The sequence below is a fragment of the Carcharodon carcharias genome, chromosome 10, assembly GCF_017639515.1.
Source record: "Carcharodon carcharias isolate sCarCar2 chromosome 10, sCarCar2.pri, whole genome shotgun sequence".
Classification (NCBI taxonomy): domain Eukaryota; kingdom Metazoa; phylum Chordata; class Chondrichthyes; order Lamniformes; family Lamnidae; genus Carcharodon; species Carcharodon carcharias.
The window spans coordinates 65,241,893-65,264,085 of record NC_054476.1 but is presented as its reverse complement, the minus strand read 5'-3'; the positions used below and the strand labels follow the sequence as shown (position 1 = coordinate 65,264,085).

The 22,193-nt window shown below is 45.3% G+C and overlaps 1 protein-coding gene across 3 annotated transcripts in view; it reads left to right on the top strand.

The window, feature by feature from the left end:
• The window catches only part of LOC121282931 (anoctamin-9-like), a 165,997-nt gene that overhangs the window by 64,885 nt on the left and 78,919 nt on the right, over positions 1-22,193 (top strand). For all 3 annotated transcript variants that reach the window (XM_041196751.1, XM_041196753.1, XM_041196754.1), the window contains 2 exons: positions 8,242-8,330; positions 20,038-20,172. In XM_041196751.1, coding sequence (XP_041052685.1) covers positions 8,242-8,330; positions 20,038-20,172 — 224 coding nt within the window. The remainder of the gene's footprint in view (positions 1-8,241; positions 8,331-20,037; positions 20,173-22,193) is intronic.

The following is a 22,193-nucleotide window of genomic DNA, read 5'->3' as shown; positions in this document are numbered from 1 at the left end:
TGCTGCAGATACCTAAATCTGTCCACTGCAGTGAGTTCTTACTAATACTAATTATGCTTACTTTACGTGGTATTAGCAGCATACTGAAATATCTCCTTGGAAAGACCCTATGATGTGAACTGGTTTCCCCAATGTGGGCATTTGCTACAAAATTTGGAGCCTGATTCAAAAGTGCCCAACTTTTGAGAGCGATGATTAAAATATTCAAAATACTTATTAATAGTCTTACAGCAAACTTTCAGTCCAGGCAAGTCCTTGCCCACAGCAAAAGTCTTGCCCAAAGAATACCGGTAAATTACCTGCTGTAGCATATTTCTAAAAGCAAGAGAATTTTCTGGGACTTCGTGTCCCCTTGGCTGCATTTTGCTCTACACTTTGGTTAGTTTATTTGGGTTTTTGAGTTATTATACCCTCCAATATTTTACTTAATTTATTTTTGTTTGTGTTGATTTTAATATCACACTGTACAAAAAGGCAAGCACATGTATTCTGAATGAACTGAATGAGTAAGAGTGCTTATGAGGGAATCAATAAGCACAAGTAGTCTGGATTCTGAGGCATTTTGTCTTTTTTCTGGTCCTGTATTGGACATGTCCAAGTAGTTTTGTTCTTGCCACCTCTACTTCACAAGAAAAAGCTGCCACAAAGTTTAACATCTGTTGTTGCATTAATTAGGAACACCCAAAGGAAAACCCATCCTTCCTTCCTTGTAAGTTGGAATGTCAAAACCAGATATAAATAAGAATAATAAAGAAAAATGAATATGTCGAATGGAGGAACAAGGATAGGCAATATAATCTAAATGGTATAAGTTTAAGGAGGTGCAGGAACAGAGACATTTGAGGTTCATAAACACAAATCTTTTAAGGTGATAAGAGAAATTGATAAAGCTGTTTATAAAAAAAAAGTCATTGGGGATCCTTGGCTTTATAAACAGAGGCACAGAGTACAAAAGCAAGGAAGCTATGCTAAACCTTTATAAATCATGGATTAACTCTCAGTAAGGGAAAAATGTTGTGTTGCTGTTGACAAAGAGTATGGAAGTGGGTCTAATTGGATAATTCCATTGGGCTAAAAGACTTGTTGCTCTGCTGTCTGATTCTATGAAAAATATTGGTAGAGGATGAAACCCAAAATGAAGACTTGCTGAGCAAAACCAACTAATGTATGGAGCAAATACAGCCAAAGATACCTGAAAACACAAAATAAGTTTGCCATCAAACATTCAAAACACTGATTAAGCAGCCCCATTGCAGTAAGTTTGTATGGGTGAGAACATAAGAACAAGGGAAATAGGAGCAGAAGTAGGTAATTTGGCCCTTCAACAAGATCATGGCTGATCTTCTACCTCAACTCCACCTTCACAGACTATCCTGATATCCCTTAATTCCCTTCGTACTCAAAAATCTATCAACCTTTGTCTTGAATAACTCAGCTCCCTGGGGAAGAATTCCAAAGATTCACAATCATTTGAGTGAAGAAATTTCTCTTTATCTCAGTCATAAATGGCCATAATAAGAATAAGTCTCTCTTATTCTGAGACTGTAATCACATGTTCTAGGTGTCCCAGCCAAGGGAAACATTTTCTCAGTATCTTCCACGTCAAGCTCCTTATGAATTTTATCTGTTTCAATTAGGTCACCTCTGATTGTTCTGAACTTCAATGAGCATAGGTCCAGTCTACTCAATCTCTCCTTATAGGCAAATCCCCTTATTTCAGGAATCAACCTAGAGAACATTCTCTGAACTGCCTCCAGTGCAAGTAAATCTATCCTTAAACAAGGAGACCAAAACTGTACACAGTACTCTATTGGTGTGGTCTCACCAACACTCTGTACAGTTATAATAAGACTTCCCTACTTTTATATTCCATCCCCCTTGCAATAAAGGTCAACAATTTATTTACCTTCTCAATTAATTGCTGTACCTGAATGCTAACTTTTTGTGTTTCATGTGCAAGGACAACCAGATCCCTCTGTACTGTAGCATTCTGTTATCTCTCTCCATAAAGATAATATTTTGCTTTTCTACTCTAGTCAAAATGGATAACCTCACATTTTCCCATATTATACATCATCTGCCAGTTTTTTGCCAACTCACTTAACCTATCAATATCCCTTTGAACGCTCTTTGGATAAGATTTTTGGGCCCTGCTGAGGTTAGGAATGGAGGCAGACGGAGCCCAAAAATACCAGAACCAGCCAGCATGCTGCTTCCTATGGCAGTTTTGGGCCCAACATGGCTGCCCAGCCCCACAAGATGGGTAGCCAATTAGGCTCATTAAGAGCATGGTTAGAGGAATGTTTAAGGGGCCGACCGGGTTTTTCAATCTGCTGTGACCTTGCCAAAATCTTAGGAATTTTGGAAGATTAACAAACTGGATGTTTCCTCTGGCTGGGTGGTCTGGAACAAGGGGTCACAATCTCAGGATAAGGGACAGGCCATTTAGGACTGAGATGAGGAGAAACTTCTTCACTCAGATGGTGGTGAACCTATGGAATTCTCTACCACAGAAGGCTGTGGAGGCCAAGTCACTGAATATATTTAAGAAGGAAATAGATTTCTAGACTTTAAAGGCGTCAAAGGGTATGGGGAGAGAGCGGGAGTGTGGCGTTGAGATAGAGGATCAGCCATGATCATATTGAATGGCGGAGCAGGCTTGAAGGGCCAAGTGACCTATTCCTGCTTTTTCTAGGTTTCTGTCACAAGCAGTGCATCCGCTATCTCTATCTCCCTCTGCAGCCTCTTTGTATCCGGACATCAGCTTCAGGTGATTGGCAGAAGAAGTTTTTTAATGCAGCGCGTGGTTAGGATCTGGAATGCACTGCCTGAGAGTGTGCTGGAGGTAGATTCAATCGAGGTTGATTGAGTACAGTAGTAGGTATACAATCAAAAGAGAATTAGAAAATTATCTGAAGAGAAAAAAGTTGCAGAGCTGCAGGGAAAAGGCAGAGAAATGGGGCTAGCTGAGTAGTTCTTACAGTGCGGGCAAGGTCACAATGGGCCAAATAGCCTCCTTCTGTGCTGTAAATATTCTATGATTCCTCACCACTTTCCCACCTAACTTTGTATCTTCAGCAAAAACTTGTATACATTACACTCAATCACCTCATCTATGTTATTATTATAGATTGTAAATAACTTAGGCCCCATGTACTAATTCTTGCAGTAGGCCATAAGGGGACCGTCAGCATAGGTCAAACCTTGCAGAATGTTGCAAAAAACAGTTTCAGGACCTAATTTACAAATGCAATGAGGTTTACACCTGCAGGACTCCAAAAAGCTCCAAATTGTGCCTTCAAAATTGGACGTGGTCAAAATATCATGGTACTGATTTTTTGGCTCACACTAGCTTGTGTGTGAGGCCTTCCCCCACCTGAGTGAGGTCTGCAAGGCTGAGATATCTTACACCTGTGATTCTCTGGTAAACTAACCCTGTATATTTGCTGCTTATTTAATGCTGAAATGCTGCTGTAGAGGTCGCCAAGTCCAGGGAACAAACGACCAATGTTGGCTTTGTAAGGTCACATGTCTTAACTTATACTGAACACATATGTAGTAGTACAACTCTAGCAGATTAATTATTGCATTATCTGCCCCAAAAAGGGAGTATTAATGAAACAGCAGCATAGTCAATCTGTTACAATACACCAAATTAAATTGGTACTTTCCTTTATAATTCAGTATTTTGCTATTATCTGTATGACTTCTTCAGAGCTGAAGGGAGGTAGAAATGTGATGTATTTTATATTGTTGAAGGTTGGGGGGGTGGTGGAGCAGGTGGAGCAAAATAGAAGGTCAGGAATAGGCGGGAGTTCAGGAGAGATTTGACAAAGATGTCATGCACACAAGACAAAGGGAGTGATGGTGTTAAAGACTAAATAAGGTGCTAATAGTGGCATAAAGGTAAGATAGCAGAATGTGTTAATAGCAGTTTAACATATAACATATAAAATTCATCACATTTCTACCTTTCTTCAGCTCTGAAGAACAGTCAAGTGGACACGAAACGTTAGCTTTGTTTTTCTCTCCACAGATGTTGCCAGACAAACTTGATAAGTTTTTGCAGCATTTTCTGTTTTCGCTTCAGATTTCCAGCATCCGCAGTATTTTGCTTTTATCCTATGTTTTGGTTCCTTATTACCCCTAATCTTGTCAACCTCAAAAAGCCACAATGCACAATGCATTGAATTCAAACTCTTGTTTATAAATCCTACACTCCACCTCATCTCTCTAAAGTCCTCCGCTCCTACATATCTGCACACAGTCTCCACTCTTCTGAACTAGCTCCTTTTTCATTCCTCCTCCCTCTGTTTTAATTGTATTCAGTATCTGAACTTTTCAGTGTCTTGAGCCTACATTTTGAAATTCTCCCTTGAATACTTCCACCTTGCTACCTTTTACCCTACTTACAAGAACTTTTTCGAAGCTTACCTGTAAGATTATACCTTCAGTCACACCAAATTTTTCTCCAGTTATTGCCCAGTGCCTGTTTTCATCTTTCTGAAACATCTTGAAATGTTTACTACATTGAAGGCGCTATATAAATGCAGTTTAAGAGAAAGTCTGTCATTGCCTGTCCCATGCATTTTGTGCACAGAAAGATTGAATTTTTGCATAAGTATTGCCAGGCCTGCAGTGAATTTGAATTATGTTATGCTGGTGAAACTTTTCATATTATATGATATTTATCCTATATTTATTTTGACTTATTTTCTCTTTGTATCCCTATGTCCAAAATTGAGTAAGATATGCTAGAGATAGGTATGCAAACTTACAAAGTTCTGAGACATTTATCAGGGACATTGCATGGGATCTTTGCCGTCTCCTCAAGCATTTCCACTCAATCTGCTGCTAAATTTTATGCCATTGTCACGATTATCAGCTTGCTGGCTGAGAGAAGCATGGTAATGATTGTCAGTCTCTCCAACAAATGCCCCATCTTCAACCCTTTTCTTTTCAATATCCTGGACATTGTTGATGCCTTCCAACTCTGCCTCCACCACTTCTGCTTGAGACTGTCAGAGCACTGAGGCTCCATTAGCTAAAGTCACAAATAATGTCCTGAGATGGTGACCGTGGTTTGTTTTCTCTCGTCGTTTTCCTCAATATCTCCACTGCCTTTGACAATACTCGGTAGCACTGCTTTCTTCTATGACAACAAAGAATAAATTGCTTCTCTCAGTATCCTATTCCAAGCCAGCATGGTGACTATTGATGTACCCTAGGCCTTATTCAGTTACTTTTTATTCACCAGCAATATCATCTGGAAGCGTGCAGTAAATTGTCAACAATGTCCAACTTTGTCTCTGTTTTTTTTTTATTAATCCCAAGGCTATTGCTACATTCTGCACCTGTTTGACATTCAGCTCTGGATACTCACTTACTTAGACCTAGTTTGTCCAGTCCCATGTGAGACAATAGAAGCAAGACTCCGCCACCGGCCCCGGTCCATCTCAATTTCTCAGTTCTCTGTAGTGTTTCGTTGGTGGTGATATCTCTTCATTTGATGTTCAGGATATTACTTAGGCAATGCTAATGAAAGACATCCAACTTACATGACACATTTGCTGTTCTCTTCCATGTCTTGCAAGCATAAATTGCAACTGGTACTACTATGGACATGTAGAGTCGCAGCTTCATGGTTGTATTGATGGTGTTGGATGCCCAGACCGTGTGCAGCTGATGGAAGACCGATACTGCTTTTCTGATTCTTGTGTGAATGGTGGTCTCTACATCACCCTCCTTGGAGATGTTGCTTCCTAAGTAGGAGAAGTGATCAAGGTCCTCAATATCTGTTGCTGATGGTGATAGGAGAGCCCTGTTGCTGTCCAGCCATTGCTGTCTTAGTCATCTTGCAGCTGATGTGCAGACCAATGTTGGCCTCAAGACTGGTAGTCATGTCTTGGAGTGTGTGAGTGGTTCTTCAGCCAGCAAGGTGATGATGTCTGTGAAATCCAGGTCTGTCAACTGGTGGTGTTGCCACATGATGCCAAAGTCTGTACCCAGCATCACCTTCCTCATGATGAAATCAATAATCAAGAGGAAAAGGAATGGCATGAGTATGTAGCCTCACCACACTCCTGTGATGATGTTGAAGGTGTCTGAAGTGCCCATGCTGGTCTTAACGCAGCAGCTGGAGTCATGGTATAAGGCTTTGAAGATATTTATATCCTGCGACGGGATGCCATCGTCTCCTCTCTTGTGATGTACTGGAGTGACTGCTGATAGATACTATCAATCTTTCTTGAAATCAATGAAGTTGATAACAAGTGGCTTCTAATACTCTAGGCTCTGCTCTATTATGTTCCTGAGTGTAAAGATCTACATGCAGCATGATCTGCCACCCTGGAAACCTGCCTATTATATACCGTCTATTTCTGCTTTCAATCTGTTGGGGGGTACTGTACTGAAGACCTTACCAATTACTGGTAGCCATGTTACCCTCCTCCAGTTGTTTCAGTCATTTCCTTTCCTTTGGCAGCTTGTTGATTACTCCTTGCCTCCAGTTATCCGGGAAATCCTCCGAAGTCCAGATTTTAATGAACAGGTCTGTGAGCTCTGTTGTGTGACAGTGTTCTTTCCATGTTTCAATAGCTCTGCTGATATCTCATTGATCCCAGGCGCTTTGTTGTTCTTCAGGATCCCCCATAATTGTTCCATCCACCTTGTCTCCTACTCCTCATCTGTCAATAGAGTGCCGCTGTCCTTGCCCTTGATTGGTGCAGTAGTACTGATTCTTGTACCAGTCAGTACAGCATCTTGGATTCATTCTGATTTGTTTCCTCTTGTGCCTCCCTCTATCCTTGTTTGTCTCTCCTGCAGCTCTTCTTCATGGCTTTATCCAGTCTTCTGTACCTCTCATCATTTTCTCGTTTTTGTTCAATGTTGTTTTCCTGATTCCCCCTTGCTCTTCACCAGCTTTCTTTCATCAATCAATTTCCTCTTTAGGTCAGTGATTCATTGTTCTTTGTTGGTTCCTCTCCTCTGCCTGATGGTGGCTTCTGCACACTCCTTAATCCTTCTTTTGAAGATTTTCCACTGTTCTTCAATGTTGCCTGACCTCAGTAGTACTTCAAATCTGTTGGAGAGGGTCAGCTAGAAACTGATATGTCCTTGTCCTTCAGTTTCTCCTGTTGTGACTTTGTGGCTGTAGCCTTCTTCAGCTTCAGGTGCATTTTTTCTAACACAAGGTGGTGGTCAGATCCTAAATCACACCTTGATACGTACAGACATCTTATAGGGATGTCCTCCATCTGTTGCTGATGTGTATTATATAGTCAATCTGTTCAGGGTGTTACCATCTGGAGATATCCATGTCTTTTTGTGGATGACCTTGCATTTGAAAAAGGTATTCCAAATGCTGAGTCCATTGCTGTTGCAGAAGGCCAGCAGACATTCATCATTTCTGTTCCACTGACCCATGTGGCCCAATTGTACTGTTCGGTTCTTGCTGGTTGCTACTGAGCTTAGCATTGAGGTCACTGATCAGTAGCTTGATATCTTGGCTGGGTACCTTGTCCAGTGTGTCCTGTTCTGGATAGGCCAAAAAAAATTATGCCAGCAAACCAGAAGCCATTGGAGGAAAAATTTGCTCATGTAGCGCAATACATCAATTCCCTGGGGGCAGGCAGCGCTGCATGTTGTTATCTGTATGGCTTCTATGGTGTTCTTTGATGACATCAATGGGGAGCACTGTGTGCACCACACAGGTAGTAGCCTGCAATGTTGCCTGCCACTGGGAAATTGAATTAAGTCTGAGCAGGATCACAACATAAGTGAATTTCTCCACCCGCCGCCCCGTCTGCCCTCTGTTTGACTCTTGTCAATGCATGCTCTGGTGCCCTGGTCTGTATTCAGTTGATCGTCCCTTCTCAGGCTAAGTTCAGTGGTGTGGAAACTTTGACTTTGCTTCATTCTCCCTCTTGTTTGGCATCTACTGTTTTTTCCCTTCACCCTTTATGATAGAAGCACTTCAGAGATGAAAGTTGTTGTAATCTACAAGTTTTCAATCTATTTTGAAAGGATATTGGTAGTCCACACAGCCTGGACATGCATGTGGAGCTAATACAAAAAGAAATGTTTCAGGCTGAAGATTTAACTGATAAACCTTCTAGTAACCCATGCAAGAGGGGCCAGAAAAACATTTCAATTTTGTGTCTCTGTTGCTGAATGAATTGAGAAGTAAATTTTTTAGGAAAGGCACCAGCTGAAGTTCTGATTTCTTTGTGTTTCACTTAGGATGATGTTTGCGAGACAGGACGCAAGTTGCGGTTTGAATGGGCTGAGTGGAGATGCCTATTTAAGAAACAACCAATCAATGAAATAAGGTGATACACCAATCTGGCATATTACACCAGGCTTGTAAAATAGTGATATACTAATTTGGTATTTAAGATTGTGGATATAAACATGGCTTTTCCAAAGAAATTCCACACATCAGAAGTCTTAGGTGGTTCAGTAAGTTAGGGTATTGATTTTCACCTGTAAAACACGCAGATGAAATGAAAGTCTCTGGTTACTCTCAATCACACACAACTGCGAATAATTTGACATTGAGATGGCTGCTGTGAGAAATGGAAAATTGTCAGAGTGTGGCATTGGGAGTGCTCTTAAGAGGCTGGGGCTGTGGCATACCAATGACACACAGTACCATTCTGGAATTTGTATGTTGATTACTACCTTAATCTCCTAACCCAGGTCATTAATATTGCTTGACAATTAAGAAACAGACTCAGAGCATCCTGGTTGTGTCTCTAAGTGATCCCCAAGGGGCCAAAAGAAGTCAAGTGACCATGCATCTTTTTTTTGTATTACTTTTCAGAATAAAATCATTACTGGCAAGGTTAAGATTTATTATTTAGTTGCTGTTGAGAAGGTGGTAATGGGCTACTTGAATAGCTAGAACCTATATGGTGAAGGTACACCCACAGGCTTGGGCTGCAAAGTAATAAGTAACACTTGCACCACACAAATGCCAAGCACTGATCATCTTCAATACGAGAGAACCTTACCACCTCCTTGTAGTATAAGGGTGTATGGCATGTCAAGGATTAATGTGGAACTGGAGAACAGTACCACCCATAGTGTGATATAAAGGGTCATATGACCAGAGTCAGTTGTGTTGTGAGTCTTTAAGTATGCAGAGACCTGTGTAGAAGTAAGCATGGAGTTAGCTGATTGTCTCAACTATACCCTGTACATATATATATATAGTTATGAGTTACCAATAAACAGTTAATGTTCAACCTCTTTGAGAGACCTACTAAACAGAATATACAATGGGCGGAATCATCCCAGATTTGTACTAAGTGCGATAGCGGGCAGGTAAAACAACATTTGACCTGCTGGCCGCAATGGAAGCTTTTCATGCCATATCGTCCCAAATTCACTGCATTAATTATGCATTCCTGGGAAACATGCTGTTTCCATGGCAGGCGGGCTCCCATTTGCCCACCATGCCATCATCACGTTGGGCGCACATTTAAAGTGCAGCTACGTGCACACCTCTCAGTGCTTCCAACCCAGGACTGCAGCATGAAAGACAGGATGGCACCGAAAGGCAAGAAGACTGCAGCCCCCCCACTTCAGTGACATGTCCCTCAAGTACCTTTTGAATGCTGTGGAGACCCGCAGTAATGTCCTCTACCTCCACTCTGGCCGCAGGGTGAGTAGCTGCATCACTAATCCGGCTTGGGAGGTGGTGGCAGAGGTGGTCAGTGCCAACGCCCTGCAAAAAAGGATAGCTACCCAGTGCTGCGGGAGGATGAATGATCTCCTCTGTTCCGCTAGGGTAAGTCACTCTTCTCATCACTCTTAACTCACACACTCACAAACTCATCACATATCCACAGGGCCCTCACTCACTGCCAATTAAAGGAACATCACCATTCACACTCTCAGACACACCTTCATTGTCCTCATCTTGTCCATGGGATCACCCACCATCCACATGCCAGTTATACTTATCATCTGGCCTGGCAGGCATCCTGCTTACGCTCTCTCCATCTCTATTCATGCAGGACAAGCTGGCACACAACAAGAGGGAGAGGTCGCAGACCAGTGGAGGAATGCCTGAAATCAAGGTCCTCACAGTTTTGAAAGCAGAGCCATCCAGCTGGCCGGTGAAGATTTGGACTGTTCCTGTGCTGACAGTGAGGTCAGCGGTGCTCTACCAAGTGAGGATCGAGCAGTGAAACATCCATCAGTCTCAGCTGTCCAGAGATTGCCTGCCAAAGTCAGATGCTGTGTCTGATGCGTCCTGTTTCACAGGAAACTGCCATGCACTAATTATTTCTCTTTGCTTTCTCAAGGCACATCTGGGAAACAGCCAAGACATTCCATGACCCAGGGCCTCCAATAAAGCTCCGAGGGAAGCTCAGAAGAGGAATCCACTGAAACCCTCCCTGAAGACCTGTCACAGCGCTCATCCACACCCTCCGGCAGCGTAGCGACACACACCTCAATGGGACCTAGCTTTAGAGTAGACTCAGGATCACAATTTGATGAGCACATCGCACTTTCTGATCCACAGCAGGCAGTAGCATGGATTTCCCAGGTGTCTGGCACCCAGAGGACTATGGGAGGCCAGAAATTTGCTGAGCCTGAGTCAGATGATGAGCTTCTGGGCTCAGTCATGTCACAGTTGCTGGAGCTGCAGCGGCAAGCTTGGGAACATCAGGAAGGGATATCTGCTGCACTTGTCAGATTGCAAGGCACGATGGAGGAGCCCATCCATCTTCAGGCTGAGGTGATAGTGCCGGCATGCCAACACACTGAGGTCAACACTGGTGGGATGGCAGCCACCATGGTGACCCTGGTCCAGGACGTTGCTCCTGCACTGCAGCGCGGGCCGAACTCCATTGCCAACCCATAGTTGGCCTCCAACAGCGTCTACATGAGAAGGGTGCAGGGCAGCCCAATCATACTCCAGCTACCCCTTCTCAAGGAGTCAGCCAGGGCCCCTTGGGCACCCGTAGGGAAGAGGATCAGCAGGTGCAGACCCCGGGGCCATCTGTCCCGGTGACTCTGGGAGTGTCCGGCCCATCTGAAACTCCTCTTCCTGTGACCTCAGCAGCTCCTGCTCCACAGGCCAAGGAGGGTGCCACTGCCACACAGCAGGACCCTGAAAGTAGGCCGGGGCCCTCTATGTCTTGGCCCTCCAGAGGATGCCTGCCATAGCAATCACAGGCAGGGCGGTGCAGTCAGCAGGCTGCCTCCTGCGAATCCACCTCCACTGTGGATGTCCGGGGAGCACTGGTAGTGGCAGGGTTAGGAAAGTTAAGATGTAGTTGACAGCCTAGGCATGGGTGTTAATCACTTGTACATAATGTTCATTATTATCAATAAACTCCCAAGAATGTCCCTTTGGCTCCTTGTTCTGATGAGCAGCATTCGTGTCACTCAGATGTTAAGCCTTTCTGCATAAGATAAAGGCAGGTGTGTAAGTCCAGGGCCTCTTTGCTGTGCTTTGTGCAGCCTTCAGACCAAAGTGATGGTCTGACTTCACAATCCCTGGACATATTAGTGATGCCTGCACCTTGATGGTGCTTGTCATTGATGACAATGTTGTGGACAGGCATCACAGAGTTCTCTCATACTCTCTGTGTGATCTTAACAACTTTTAACGTGTGGCTGGCCCCATCTCTTCAGCATCTGTGAGTATCCTGAAGGGCTCAGGTGCTGAAGGTGGACAAAGGATCAGATATTTTTAAAGTTTCATGGCTGCGTCTCGATGATATGACCTTGATCACAGAGCACGTGAGCTGCCCTCAGCCAGGGGTCAGACGTTCTCAGAGGCTATGTGAAGATCTATGGAGTGTCTTCACTGCATGTCGTCATCATCCTCCTGGAACCTAGTGACTATTAGGGCCTACATTGTGTCTCCAAGACAGGAGCCTTATCACAGAGTATATGCGCTGCCATAAGCCAGACTGGAGTCAAATGTTCATAGATGCAATGTGAGGATCTATGGTGTCTCCTCACTGCACCTCATCATCATCTTCCACAAATCATAGCAGCAACGAGGGCTTACCGAGCGCTCCTATCTCGTCTGGCCAGTGCGAAGGTCTAATCACTGTCATCATCACCTTCAAGGACCTCCTCAGCCTCATCAGCCCCATCGGCGTCATCCTCCAGCTCCTCCATCTCCTTCTCTCCCGTTGCAGTGCCAGGTTGTAAAGACCATAGCAGGCAACAACGATTTGAGACACCCTCCATGGACTATATTGCAGGGCTCCACTAGACCGGTCCAGGCACTGAAACTTCATTTTCAGCATCCTGATGGTCTGTTCCACCAGGTTACGGGTTGTAGCATAAGTCTCATTATACCGTTGCTCTGCTGCAGTCTGAGGCCGCCGCACGGGTGTCATCAGCTTCGCCCTCTGCAGGTAGCCCTTGTCTCCAAGAAGCCATCCCTGCAGCCTCCGTGGACCCTGGAAAATGTCAGGGATCTGTGACCGACTGAGAATGTAGGCGTTGTGGACACTTCCTGGAAAATGTGCGCAGACTTGCAGGATGGGTTTGTGATGGTCGCACACCAGCTGCATATTCAATGAATGGAGGTCATTGTGGTTGACAGTTGACTGCATATTATGATGGAGATCTGAGTGCCACTTGAGTGCAGTCGATGGCACCCTGCTCCTGGGGGAAACCCAACATCTGGGAAAATCCAATCGATCTTGCATCCATGTCGCCATGGCACCAAATGCTGCTGTAGCTGGCAGATGTGACCGACCAGTTCTCTAGACATGCACAGTCTTCGGTGACACTCCTTCTCAGTCATCTGCAGGAATGAAAGGTAGCCTCTTTAGACCCAGGGTCTAGCGATGTGCCAACCAGTGATGGCTCACTGTGGCTCTTTGGCAGCACATGCAGGAGCCACAGCCGTCTCTTCTCCCTCTGCTCAGTCAGGTGCCTCAGTCACTCTCTTCTCCGTTGTCTTCGCTCTCTGTACGCATACAGAGAGGCATACAGCTCATTCACAGGCTGCATGATCCTGATGTACTCCTCTTGCATGATGAAAGAGAGACACTAAGTGACTAAAAACCTCTCTTGGTTAAGTCTTGAGGGCCCTTAATGCATGCCAGAATGCTGGCTGCCACTTGGATGGCCAGAGATTAGTGCACTGCATGGCTGCCCGAGACCCCACCCACTTCCACCCCATTTCACTTGACTGCAGTGCAGACCTTGCACCCTCCTCCCCCAAACTTACATGTTGCTTCAACCTCAGGGCAACCCTTACCCCCACCCCACCCTCCAACACATCTCAACCTTGAAATCCAACAGGCGAGTGCTGCGCAATGTTGCTGTGCACTCACCTCTGAGTTCCTCTCAAAGTGCAGCCCATATATATATATATATTTTCGGCGTGCAATCACGCTATCATGGGTGGACGATCCAGGATGAGGCCGGTGGGCTAGCTTTATAATGATATGCAGATATATTACAATGAGTTTCCTGATGTCTAATGACTGAAAACGTGGCCCGCCATCAACAGGCTGAGCGGATGATGGCAAACTGGTTTCACAATGTCGTGAAACTGATTTTTGGCCTTCTTGCTATATTGTCCGCTTACGCCACTGAGCACACCTGGCACCAGCGGGCATGGACAATTTCGCCCAATATCTTACAACACTCCTCTTGACATCTAATGGCATTTTAATCACCAGGTGTAAAAATAAAAACAAAAAACTGCGGATGCTGGAAATCCAAAGCAAAAACAAAATTACCTGGAAAAACTCAGCGAGTCTGGCAGCATCGGCGGAGAAGAAAAGAGTTGACGTTTCGAGTCCTCATGACCCTTCAACAGAACTGAGTGAATATAAGGAGAAGAGTTAAATATAAGCTGGTTTAAGGTGGTGGGGGGTGGGGGTTGGGGGGGGGGGGTGGCGTGGAGGGGGGTGGTGGCGTGGAGAGAAGTGGGGGGGGTGGTGGTGTGGGTGGTGGTGTGGTTGTAGGGACAAGCAAGCAGTGATAGGAGCAGATAGTTAAAAGATTTCACAGACAAAAGATCAAAAGGACACAAAGGTGTTGAAAGTGGTGATATCTAAACGAATGTGCTAATTAAGAACGGATGGTAAGTCACTCAAAGTACAGCTCTAGGGGCGGGGTGGAAAGACTAGCAGGGCATAAAAGATTTAAAAATAATGGAAATAGGTGGGAAAAGAAAAATCTATATAAATTATTGGAAAAAACAAAAGGAAGGGGGAAGAAACAGAAAGGGGGTGGGGATGGAGGAGGGGGTTCAAGATCTAAAGTTGTTGAATTCAATATTCAGTCCGGAAGGCTGTAAAGTGCCTAGTCGGAAGATGAGGTGCTGTTCCTCCAGTTTGTGTTGGGCTTCACTGGAACAATGCAGCAAGCCAAGGACAGACATGTGGGCAAGAGAGCAGGGTGGAGTGTTAAAATGGCAAGCGACAGGGAGGTTTGGGTCATTCTTGCGGACAGACCGCAGGTGTTCTGCAAAGCGGTCGCCCAGTTTACGTTTGGTCTCTCCAATGTAGAGGAGAGGAGACCACATTGGGAGCAACGAATGCAGTAGACTAAGTTGGGGGAAATGCAAGTGAAATGCTGCTTCACTTGAAAGGAGTGTTTGGGCCCTTGGATGGTGAGGAGAGAGGAAGTGAAGGGGCAGGTGTTGCATCTTTTGCATGGGCATGGGGAGGTGCCATAGGTTGGGGTTGAGGAGTAGGGGGTGATGGAGGAGTGGACCAGGGTGTCCTGGAGGGAATGATCCCTACGGAATGCTGCCAGGGGGATGAAGGGAAGATGTGTTTGGTGGTGACATCATGCTGGAGTTGGCGGAAATGGCGGAGGATGATCCTTTGAATGCGGAGGCTGGTGGGGTGATAAGTGAGGACAAGGGGGACCCTATCATGTTTCTGGGAGGGAGGAGAAGGCGTGAGGGCGGATGCGCGGGAGATGGGCCGGACACGGTTGAGGGCCCTGTCAACGACCGTGGGTGGAAAACCTCGGTTAAGGAAGAAGGAGGACATGTCAGAGGAACTGTTTTTGAAGGTAGCATCATCAGAACAGATGCAACGAAGGTGAAGGAACTGAGAGAATGAGATGGAGTCCTTACAGAAAGCGGGGTGTGAGGAGCTGTAGTCAAGGTAGCTGTGGGAGTAGGTAGGCTTGTAATGGATATTGGTGGACAGTCTAGCACCAGAGATTGAGACAGAGAGGTCAAGGAAGGGGAGGGAAGTGTCAGAGATGGACCATGTGAAAATGATGGATGGGTGGAGATTGGAAGCAAAATTAATAAATTTTTCCAAGTCCCAATGAGAGCATGAAGCAGCACCGAAGTAATCATCAATGTACCGGAGAAAGAGTTGTGGGAGGGGGCCGGTGTAGGACTGGAACAAGGAATGTTCCACATACCCCATAAAGAGACAGGCATAGCTGGGGCCCATGCAGGTACCCATAGCCACACCTTTTATTTGGAGGAAGTGAAAGGAGTTGAAGGAGAAATTGTTCAGTGTGAGAACAAGTTCAGCCAGACGGAGGAGAGTAGTGGTGGATGGGGATTGTTCGGGCCTCTGTTCGAGGAAGAAGCTAAGATCCCTCAGACCATCCTGGTGGGTGTTGGAGGTGTAGAGGGATTGGACGTCCATGGTGAAAGGGAAGCGGTTGGGGCCAGGGAACTGGAAATTGTTGATGTGACGTAAGGTGTCAGAGGAATCACGGATGTAGGTGGGAAGGGACCGGACAAGGGGAGAGAGAAGGGAGTCAAGATAACGAGAAATGAATTCCGTGGGGCAGGAGCAGGCTGACACGATCGGTCTACCGGGACAGTTCTGTTTGTGGATTTTGTGTAGGAGGTAGAAGCGGGCCGTCCAAGGTTGGGCGACTATCAGGTTGGAAGCTGTGGGAGGAAGATCTCCAGAGGAGATGAGGTCAGTGACAGTCCTGGAAACAATGGCTTGATGTTCAGTGGTGGGGTCATGGTCCAGGGAGAGGTAGGAGGAAGTGTCTGCAAGTTGATGCTCAGCCTCTGTGAGGTAGAGGTCAGTGCACCAGACAACAACAGCACCACCCTTGTCAGCGGGTTTGATGACAATGTCAGGGTTGGACCTGAGAGAACGGAGTGCAGTAACTTCAGAGAGAGACAGATTAGAATGGGTGAGAGGAGCAAAGAAATTGAGACGACTAATGTCAGGCCGACAGTTCTCAATGAAAAGATCAAGAGTAGGTAAGAATCCAGAGGGAGGGGTCCAGGTGGAGTGAGAATATTGGAGGCAGGTAAAAGGATCCATTGAATGGGGAGAGGACTCCTGCCCAAAGAAGTGAGCATGGAGACAAAGACGGCAGAAGAAGAGTTCAGCACCATGCCATGCCCGAAATTCATTGAGATGAGGTTGTAAGGGTATGAAACTAAGTCCTTTGCTGAGCACTGAACATTCAGCGTCGGAGAGGGGAAGGTCAGGGGGTATAGTGAATACACGGCTGGGGCTGGGATTGGAAGATGGGGTGGGGACGGAGGGACAGGCAGGGGCGGAGGCTCCTAGATGGGTGTTGGTGTCGATGAGTTGTTGGAGCTTGCGTTCCTTAGCACTTGAGAGAAAGAGAAAAAGTTTCTTGTTGAGGCGTCGGATGAGACGAAGAATAAAATGAAACCGGGGGCACAGGCAGCTTTGAAAAAAGGTGCAGCAGTGCTGCTGGAGGGAGAGGTCGAGTGTGTTCATATGGTGGCGCATGGCACTGAGTGTGGATCTCAGAATGTGACGGGAACAGCAGTCCGAGAATCGTTTTATGTCCCGGAGATACCTATAATCCTAGGTGGGTTGGAAACAAGAGGGATGAAATTTCAGTTGAAATCCACGTGGGGTAAGTCGGAGACGGAGACAGTCACTGAGAAAGGAGATATGGCTGTGAAAGCGGGTTTTAGTAAACACCTTGTCAAACACCAGGAGAGAAATGGAAAGCAATGAAGGTGAACAAGGCAAAAGAGAGATACGGAAATCTTGTCGCAGAGAGGAGCAAAACGTCTTCAAGGTAGGCATTTCTTGAAGAGGAATGGCAGTAAATTAAACAGAGATAAAAACAAAAATCTGCGGATGCTGGAAATCCAAAAAAAACCAAACTTACCTGGAAAAACTCAGCAGGTCTGGCAGCACCGGTGGAGAAGAAAAGAGTTGACGTTTCGAGTCCTCATGACCCTTCAACAGAACTGAGTGAATAATAGGAGAGGGGTGAAATATAAACTGGCTTAAGATGGGGGAGGGGGGGTGGTGGTGGGTTGTGGGGAGAGGAGTGGGGGTGGGTGGTGTGGTTGTAGGGACAAGCAAGCAGTGATAGGAGCAGATAATCAAAAGATGTCACAGACAAAAGAACAAAAGAACACAGAGGTGTTGAAGGTGGTGATTTCTGTGCTCTTCTCACCCATTCTAATCTGTCTCTCTCTGAACTTACTGCACTCCGTTCTCTCAGGTCCAACCCCAACATTGTCATCAATGTTCCAGTGAAGCCCAATGCAAACTGGAGGAACAGCACCTCATCTTCCGACTAGGCACTTTACAGCCTTCCGGACTGAATATTGAATTCAACAACTTTAGATCTTGAACTCCCTCCTCCATCCCCACCCCCTTTTTGTTTCTTCCCCCTTTTGTTTTTTTTCCAATAATTTATATAGATTTTTCTTTTCCCACCTATTTCCATTATTTTTAAATCTTTTATGCCCTGCTAGTCTTTCCACCCCGCCCCCACTAGAGCTGTGCCTTGAGTGCCTTACCATCCATTCTTAATTAGCACATTCGTTTAGATAATATCACCACCTTCAACGCCTCTGTGTTCTTTTGTTCTTTTGTCTGTGACATCTTTTGATTATCTGCTCCTATCACTGCTTGCTTGTCCCTACAACCACATCAACTCCCCACTTCACTCCCCCCACCTCCCCCCACCTTAAACCAGCTTATATTTCACCCCTCTCCTTATATTCACTCAGTTCTGTTGAAGGGTCATGAGGACTCAAAACGTCAACTCTTTTCTTCTCCGCCGATGCTGCCAGATCTGCTGAGTTTTTCCAGGTAATTCTGTTTTTGTTTTTCATCACCAGGTGCCCCACCATAAGCATCAAAGGGTGCGCCTTTGGCTAATCTGATGTGGAATGACCACATAATTAATTCTTCTGGCTCAATATTCTGTAAAGAGTGACTCACCTCCTAACTGCCCAAAGACTCTTCACCACCTGCAGGGAACAAGTGATCAGTGGGATGAAATACTCACTATTTGCCTGGATGGGAGAGGCTGCAACAATACTCATGAAGCTCAACACCATCCAGGCCAAAGCAGTCTACTTGATCAGCACCCTGTTTGCTAACTTTAACATTTATTCCCTCTAATGTTTAAATACTGTGGCTGTGGTGTGTATCACCTAAAGCATCCACTGCAGCAACTCACCGAGGCTTTTTCAGCAGTACCTCCCACACCCATAACCTCCAACTCCTTGAAGGATAACCACATCAGCCTCTAAATTTCTGTTCAAGTCACACACACTTCTAACTAGGGACAAAATTGCTATTTATTCAGTTTTGCTGGGTCAAAATCCTGGAACTCTCCACCCAACAGCATTGTAGGAGTACCGTAACCACACAGACGTCTGTGGCTCAAGGAGTCGGTTCATCACCACCTTGTCAGGGTCGACTGAACTGGGCAAAAATGGCAACCTTGCCAGCGGTGCCCAAGGGATTGCTTCTATTTGTAGCTAATTTTCACAATTTGATTTGTCTCACGTATTTGTTTTATATTGTAATGACAACAGAATGACAGAAATTTTACTAGCTCATTGGAGACAGAAGGGAATGGCAGTGGCTAATTTACATAAATAAAAGGCAGCTGCCGGCCATTTATTGGGGTTGCTGGTATTTTGCAGCACTGCTGCATTTTGCTGTCAGTTGCAGAGCACCCCGTTACCCCCCCCCCCCCCCCCCCCCCCCCCCCCACCCCCGACCTCCCTTAGGGAAGTCACCAGCTGCATGAAGGCATCCTCCCAGAGGCTTTGCGGGAGAGGCCCTAGAGCCATGGAGGCTCCATCCTTTGAAGAAAGGGCCAATGGTGACAACGGCTGCTTCTGCTGGTGGGGTTTCTTCTCCATTTGGCACAGAAATAAATATTTCTACTTGTCCGCAATGGTGCCTCAATATGAAGGTACATTCACGTTCCCCTTGCAGCCTCAGCAGTGGCTACCTCTGTCAGTGGGACGACTGAGGCTGCAGAGCTGCCCACCCTTTGATTGTCCGCTGTTTTTAGTTGGTTGGCAGTTGGTTGACTGCTGGTTGGCAGTCCAAGTGGTGGCCTCTTAATTGGCTATTGCCAGAAAAATGCTGCTATGGTTCCACTGTTTTCCGGCATGGGCTTGGGACCTGCATTGGGTTCCAATGTTGGGACTAACCTCATGGCAGCAACAACCCTAGTCGATGTTTCTGTAACAAGAAGCTTCTCATTCAAGTTTGCATATCCCACATCTGCCCTTTTCCATTACTTCAAGTAAACTTATCTTTGCACTTTATCATAGGTTCTTCTTGACCCATTCACAGTCTGGGAGGTTGTGGAGGCGAGATTTATTTTACCGCCAATTTTCCTCCAGACATGCAGATATCCGGCCTTGGGACGTTGACTCTTATTCCCTGGAAAAATAGTCTCCCTCCATTCCAGTACTGCCTCTATGGATTCCGTTGGAGGTGTGCCCTTAGTTTTTGTAGTACAGCTTTTAAATGTAATACTCCAGGAACTGTGCACTCTCCAGCTAGTTAACCACAAACTTAAAGATATCTGCCATAGAAAACACAGATGAAATAGCGTTAATAAATCCTGAAAAATAGATGTTTTAATATTCCCAGAAACAGAAGCATATTGCTCCCCCTGTTCTTAACCATTTATTTATCCATTTTTTAATTAAAATTAAAAGCTAACCAGCACATCATTGGTTACTTTTGATGGAAGTCTGTGTTAGATATTCACTGTTAAATGTGTGGACAGAAAAATAACTTGTCGGATTACGTGCATTTTAAGAGTTTTGATTCATGTCTCTATTTGCAGGGAGTATTTTGGAGAGCGAATTGCCCTCTATTTTGCTTGGCTTGGTTGGTACACCACCCTGCTGATTCCTGCTGCTATAAGTGGAGTCTTGGTTGTTCTGTATGGATTAATAAACTACGAAAGCAATCAAGTGAGGTACAGTACCTATCATGTGTTTCAATTACTGTGCAAAAGGCGTGTTTTCATCTCAGCTCTTAACATGCACTACCAAGAGATTTTATATCACCAACTAAGCTATATCTGCTGAAACACTAGGATAGATGGATTGAGGATTTGTAAAAATTTATGCTGTAATACTTACAATATTTACCATGGCATGGATGTACTGTATAGCGGGCTCACATGAATGGTTGTTTTCAGAGGCTGAGGCTGCAAATTCTGAAAATTACAGACAGCAAAAATGGCTGAAATTTTAAGTCGTATACTGATTGCACAAGCAGTTGTTGAAGATTCAGCTGGAAATGTTTTTCACTCTTTGGCAGATTGAGAAAGACAGAACACCAGTCCATTAAAACAAATTGCTGATGTTATGACTGGGATGGGAAGAGTGTACAGGTTCTCTAGCCCCACTACTCCACAGATTGCACCATAAGTTTAAATGTTTAATTCACTCACCAAAATGGCCAATTGTTTATCTTTGCTACTGCTAGACCCAGAATAAAAGAGACTTTTACTAGGCTTCTTTCAATAAACTCAGAATAATTGATTTATTATGAAACAGAACTTCTTCAGGGGGAGGCAATGGCGTAGTGGGATTGTGCTGGACTAGTAATCCAGAGACCCAGGGTAATGCTCTGGGGACTCGAATCTTGCCATGGCAGATGGTGGAATTTGAACTCAATAAAGATATGGACATTAGGGGCTGGATTTTACTGTTGCTGAGCGGGTTCGGGGCCCGCTTGCCGTCACGTAAAATGACGCGCGGTGATGTTGGGATGTCACTGCGCCCCATTTAAATTTTCAGGAAGGCGGGGGTGCAACAAAATCGACTGCACGCCCACCAACCTGTCAATGGCCATTTGAGGCCATTGACAGAGCAATTAAAGTAAGGTTGGCGGGCAGGCCAGGAGCCCCGGCGCGAACTAGAAAAAGCACAGGTGGAATGAGGTTTCATGTAGGGTTTTTAAAATTTTAATAAAGTGTTTTTGGAAATTATGAACATGTCCCAACTTATGTGACATTGTCACATGAGGGGACATGTTAGGGAAATTTTATTTTTCTATTTTTAACTTTTTCACATTTAAAGCCGATCTCCCTGAGGCTGCACTTAGCCTCAGGGAGATGAGTGCGCTTTTCATGCGCATGCGCGAAAGAATGCACTCTCGATTTTAGGAATCCCCCCCCCCTCACCGCCCACACAGGGAGCGCATAGCGCTTCCCTGTGGATGTCACGCTGGGTGGGCCTTAATTGGCCCGCCCATGTAAAATGGCGCTCCTGCTGATTGGCTGAAAACACCTGGCCCTGGGAGAAGTTCTGACTGAGCATGTTTTTTTGAACTGTGTGTGTGTCTTGGGAACAAACTGTGAAGGAAGATAGCTCCTCTGTCTTTCTCCCTCTCTCTCTCCTTGTATTGCCTGCTGTCCAGGGTGGGTGTTCACGTTCAGCCAGAGAATTCTCATCTCAGTATAACTCATCTGTATTTGAAAGCCTGTGAAGCTGTGAAAAACGAGAGTTAACAAAGACAGTAAGCAGGATTTTCCACACCTGCCCACTGCCACAATCTTGCGGTCCTGCTGCAAGTCAATGGACTTCTGGCAGGGGTGCAGCCTCGCCTGAGGCGGGTCCTGCACATGACGGGGCCAGAAAATCCTGGTCAGTGTTTCACTAAAGATCCTTTGGAAAGGGCTTCCAAACAACTACTGTGACCAGCGCCCCAGTTTCACACACAGGAACACCAAATTGACGCCATCAAGGCCTTTTTGAACTTCATCCTTTTTCATTAAGTGTCCCTTACGCCATCCCTCTGCATATACCTTGTTTGTCTTGTCCTTTGTTTTGTGTGTGTGTTAGGATTTTAAAAGAGGTAAATTTTACACTTCCGGATTATAGATTGTATGTTGACCAGTTCTGCAACTTGTTTTAAAAAAAAATTTGTTTCATAATAAATCTGAGTTTATTGAAAGAAGCTGGTTAAAGTCTCTTTTATTCTGAGTCT